General features: G+C 41.5%; 1 protein-coding gene and 1 pseudogene across 1 annotated transcript; both read left to right on the forward strand.

Annotated features, from left to right (window-relative positions):
* The first annotated feature begins 568 nt into the window (after nucleotides 1–568).
* On the forward strand, nucleotides 569–1,863 carry OR7E24 (olfactory receptor family 7 subfamily E member 24). Its single transcript, XM_003938919.4, has one exon. The coding sequence runs from the start codon at nucleotides 624–626 to the stop codon at nucleotides 1,545–1,547; it is 924 nt and encodes a 307-aa protein (XP_003938968.3). The 5' UTR covers nucleotides 569–623; the 3' UTR covers nucleotides 1,548–1,863.
* A 1,395-nt stretch (nucleotides 1,864–3,258) lies between these two features.
* Nucleotides 3,259–4,960, forward strand: LOC120362724 (mortality factor 4-like protein 1 pseudogene; annotated as a pseudogene).
* The last annotated feature ends 388 nt before the right edge of the window (nucleotides 4,961–5,348 follow it).

A 5,348-nucleotide genomic window follows, 5' to 3' on the forward strand; every position in this document is an offset into this window, starting at 1 on the left:
GGTGCGATCTCGGCTCACTGCAACCTCTGCCTCCTGGATTCAAGCAATTCTCCCTGCCTCAGCCTCCCAAACAGCTGGGATTACAGGTGCCTGCCACCACGCTCAACTAATTTTTTGTATTTTTTGTAGAGACAGGGTTTCACCATGTTGGCCAGGCTGGTCTTGAACTCCTGATCTCAGGTGATCTGCCTGCCTTGGCCTCCCAAAGTGCTGGGATTACAGGTGTGAGCCATCACGCCCGGCCCTACTCTTTACTTTTTTTTTCTGAAAAAAGTAGGCTGTATTTTACTGTGATTATGTATTTGCTATCTCTACTATTTTTGCTCTTCTCACATTGTTTAGTCAAGTGTCTCTAAAGTACATGTGCAGAGAAACAGGTGACTAACACAAAAATAAATCATGAAAGAGTTCTTAGAAAACTGAGTTTGTCACAGCTGAGAAATACTGCTGAGTGGGTATGGTCCTCACATGTGAAAACTTGTGAATTGCTCTTATTCAAAGAATAGACACAGTGCTGGGTGCTGGTTTACTTGTTTCCTATTTTCTAATCCTCTTTTCTTTTTAAAAGGTGTCCTAGCTACACAGAACTACAAAATCTAACAGGTGTCTCAGAATTCCTGCTTATGGGGCTCCCGGATGATCCAGAATTTCAGCCTGTCCTCACTGGGCTGTTCCTGTCCATGTATCTGGTCACGGTGCTGGGGAACCTGCTCATCATCCTGGCCGTCAGCTCTGACTCCCACCTCCACACCCCCATGTACTTCTTCCTCTCCAACCTGTCCTTGGCTGACATTGGTTTCACCTCCACCACAGTCCCCAGGACAATTGTGAACATTCAAACTCACAGCAGAGTCATCGCCTATGCGAGCTGCCTGACACAGATGTCTTTTTCAATATTTTTTGCGTGTATGGAAGACACGCTCCTGGCTGTGATGGCCTATGACCGGTTTGTTGCCATCTGTCACCCCCTGCACTACCCAGTCATCATGAACCCACGACTCTGTGGCTTCTTAGTGTTGGTGTCTGTTTTTCTTAGCCTTTTAATATCCCAGGTGCACAATTTGATTGTCTTACAATTTTCTTGCTTCAAAGAGATAAAGATTTCTAATTTCTTCTGTGACCCTTCTCAACTCCTCACCCTTTCTTGTTCTGACACCTTTGTCAATAACATAGTCACGAATTTCTTTGCTGCTGTATTTGGTTTTCTTCCCATCTCAGGGATCTTTTTCTCTTACTATAAAATTGCCTCCTCCATTCTGAGAGTTCCATTATCAAGTGGGAAGTATAAAGCCTTCTCCACCTGTAGCTCTCACCTGGCAGTTGTTTGCTTATTTTATGGAACAGTCATTGGAGTGTACCTTGGGTCATCAATGGCATCCCCCAGGAAGAGTGTGGTGGCCTCAGTGATGTACACAGTGGTCACTCCCATGCTGAACCCCTTTATCTACAGCCTGAGAAACTCAGACATCAAAAGTGCCCTGCGGAGGTTGCATAGCAGAATAGTCAAATATCTTTGTCTGATCCATCCTTTTTGTTATGTGGGTTAGAAAAGGCAGCAAAATCAAATATTGCAGACTGCAAATCCTGCTTCCTTGGCCACGTTATTTTTGTTGCTTCAAGGTTTTCATTCTTGTCCATGTTTCATACGTGAATATTGCTTCCTTTGTTATGTCTTGAATTAGAATGTGTAGGTATTCCAGTATCCTTTGTCCACCATAAACCTCGTGACTGAATCCAATATACCTAGACAGCCTCCTTTTAGCTTCTGAGTGATAACCGTGGTATTCAGGTGAATCTCAACTCTCTTTTTCTTTTCTTTTTTTTTTTTTTTTTTTTTTTTTTGAGACAGTGTCTCACACTCTTCCCCGGGCTGGAGTGCAGTGGCACAATCTTGGCTCCGCCTTGCGGGTTTAAGAGAGTCTCCTGCCTCGGCCTCCTGAGTAGCTGGGATTACAGGCATCTGCCACCATGCCCAGCTTATTTTTTGTGTTTTTAGTAGAGATGGGGTTTCTCCATTTTGGCCGGGCTGGTCTCAAACTCCTTTCCTCGTGATTCGCCCGCCTTGGTCTCCCAAAATGCTGGGATTATAGGCGTGAGCCACTGCACCCCGGCCCCAACTCTCTTTTTATATACAGGAAATCATCACTTAACATGTAAAATGATTAATGAACTCTTGGAAACTGTGACATTAAGGGAAGGATATATGGCAGGTCCATGAATAATGTTGTTTCATTATAATGTTGATGAGCAAAAAACTTGGTTTTATTTATTATACATCGTTTTACTTAAAGTTACAGTTTACAATAACCTATTGAGAATGTTTAGTAGGGACCTGCTCTACTTCAAATTTACATCCCTTCCCACAGTTCATGTGTGATTCTGGTACAAATTGCATTGATGAAATCTATTTAGGTAGACTACGTGTGAGGATTCATATAATTGGTTCTCAAGCTTGGTTTTGTCTGAAATTTCCTGGAAAACTTACAAATGCTGACAAGTGGCTCTTGTAGCCAGATATTTTGATGTACTTGGACATGGCAAGAAATGAGGACATTTAAAAAACATGAATGATGGTTCAGACGATAAAGTTGTTGAACCTCAAATGAGTACGTTACAAAAGAGTTTTTGTAGCACCAGGCAACATGATTTCTTAAAATATCTACTTCAAATAAACTATCCGTCAATGCCATATAATTTGTTGTTAAACAGTTATTTTTTACCACTTAGAATTTACAGCCAAAGGAATATAAATCATTACATCATAAAGACACATGCACATGCATGTTCATTGCAATACTATTCACAACAGCAAAGACATTCAATCAACCCCAGCACTGTGATCAGGTACATGGACAGGAACAGCCCAGTGAGGATGGGCTGCAGTTCTGGATCATCCATGAGTTCCATAAAGAGGAATTCTGGGCCGGGTGCGGTGGCTCAAGCCTGTAATCCCAGCACTTTGGGAGGCCAAGGCGGGTGGATCACGAGGTCAAGAGATCGAGACCATCCTGGTCAACATGGTGAAACCCCGTCTCTACTAAAAATACTAAAAATTAGCTGGGCATGGTGGCGTGTGCCTGTAATCCCAGCTACTCAGGAGGCTGAGGCAAGAGAATTGCCTGAACCTAGGAGGCGGAAGTTGCGGTGAGCCGAGATCGCGCCATTGCACTCCAGCCTGGGTAACAAGAGCGAAACTCCGTCAAAAAAAAAAAAAAAAAAAAAAAAAAAAAAAAAAAAAAAAAAAAAAAAAAAGTAGAGAGTAGGGGGCGGTAGTCGGGGGTGGTGGGAGAAGGAGGAGGCGGCGAATCACTTATAAATGGCGCCGAAGCAGGACCCTAAGCCTAAATTCCAGGAGGGTGAGCGAGTGCTGTGCTTTCATGGGCCTCTTCTTTATGAAGCAAAGTGTGTAAAGGTTGCCATAAAGGACAAACAAGTGAAATACTTCATACATTACAGTGGTTGGAATAAAAATTGGGATGAGTGGGTTCCGGAGAGCCGAGTACTCAAATATGTGGACACCAATTTGCAGAAACAGCGAGAACTTCAAAAAGCTAATCAGGAGCAGTATGCAGAGGGGAAGATGAGAGGGGCTGCCCCAGGAAAGAAGACATCTGGTCTGCAACAGAAAAATGTTGAAGTGAAAACAAAAAAGAACAAACAGAAAACACCTGGAAATGGAGATGGTGGCAGTACCAGTGAGACCCCTCAGCCTCCTCGGAAGAAAAGGGCCCGGGTAGATCCTACTGTTGAAAATGAGGAAACATTCATGAACAGAGTTGAAGTTAAAGTAAAGATTCCTGAAGAACTAAAACCGTGGCTTGTTGATGACTGGGACTTAATTACCAGGCAAAAGCAGCTCTTTTATCTTCCTGCCAAGAAGAATGTGGATTCCATTCTTGAGGATTATGCAAATTATAAGAAATCTCGTGGAAACACAGACAATAAGGAGTATGCGGTTAATGAAGTTGTGGCAGGCATAAAAGAATACTTCAATGTAATGTTGGGTACCCAGCTACTCTACAAATTTGAGAGACCACAGTATGCTGAAATTCTTGCAGACCACCCTGATGCACCCATGTCCCAGGTGTATGGAGCGCCACATCTACTGAGACTATTTGTACGAATTGGAGCAATGTTGGCCTATATACCTCTGGATGAGAAGAGCCTTGCTTTATTACTGAATTATCTTCACGATTTCCTAAAGTACCTGGCAAAGAATTCTGCAACTTTGTTTAGTGCCAGTGACTATGAAGTGGCTCCTCCTGAGTACCATCGGAAAGCTGTGTGATAGGCTCGCGCTCTCACTCACGCTTGGATCTCTGTAAACGCATTTTTGTTCTTGGTCTATCTCGTACATACGATGTGCTTTGAAGATGTTAGTGTATAACAGTTGATGTTTGTTTTCTGTTTGATTTTAAACAGAGAAAATAAAAGGGGTAATAGCTCCTTTTTTCTTTTCTTTTTCTTTTTTTTTTCATTTTAAAGTTGCTGCCAGTGTATTCAATGATGGACAACAGAGGGATATGCTGTAGAGTGTTTTATTGCCTAGTTGACAAAGCTGCTTTTGAATGCTGGTGGTTCTATTCCTTTGACACTACGCACTTTTATAATACATGTTAATGCTATATGACAAAATGCTCTGATTCTAGTGCCAAAGGTTCAATTCAGTGTATATAACTGAACACACTCATCCATTTGTGCTCCTTTTTTTTTTTTTTTTAATGGTGCTTAAAGAGCCCATCCTTTGCAAGTCATCCATGTTGTTACTTAGGCATTTTATCTTTGCTCAAATTGTTGAAGAATGGTGGCTTGTTTCATGGTTTTTGTATTTGTGTCTAATGCACGTTTTAACATGATAGATGCAATGCATTGTGTAGCTAGTTTTCTGGAAAATTCAATCTTTTAGGAATTGTTTTTCAGATCTTCAATAAATTTTTTCTTTAAATTTCAAAAAAAAAAAGACGAATTCTGAGACAACTGTTAGATTCTGTGGCTCTGTGTAGCTTGGACACCTTTTGAGAAAAAAAGAGGGTTTGGAAGAAAGGAAACAAATAAACCAGCACCCAGCACTGTGTCTACATTTTGGATACAAACAATTTGTATCCAAACCACTTCCACAAGCAAGTAAAATGAACACATTTGAGAACCACACACCCTCAGCAATGTGTCTCAGTTGAGACTAACCCAGTTTTCTTAGAACTCTTTGAGTTTTATGTTATTCACCTCCTGTTGTCCATACTTTACAGATATTCAACTGAAGAATGTTAGAAGACCAAGACACTAGAGATTATTCATAATGTATTAGTCCATTTTTACACCACTATAAAGAACTACCTGAGACTGGGTAA

Source organism: Saimiri boliviensis, chromosome 14, assembly GCF_048565385.1.
Source record: "Saimiri boliviensis isolate mSaiBol1 chromosome 14, mSaiBol1.pri, whole genome shotgun sequence".
Classification (NCBI taxonomy): Eukaryota; Metazoa; Chordata; class Mammalia; order Primates; family Cebidae; genus Saimiri; species Saimiri boliviensis.

What these genes read in the sequence shown, in the direction of transcription:
- OR7E24 (XM_003938919.4), top strand. Translation starts at nt 624, where the DNA reads ATGGGGCTCCCGGATGATCCAGAATTTCAGCCTGTCCTCACTGGGCTG.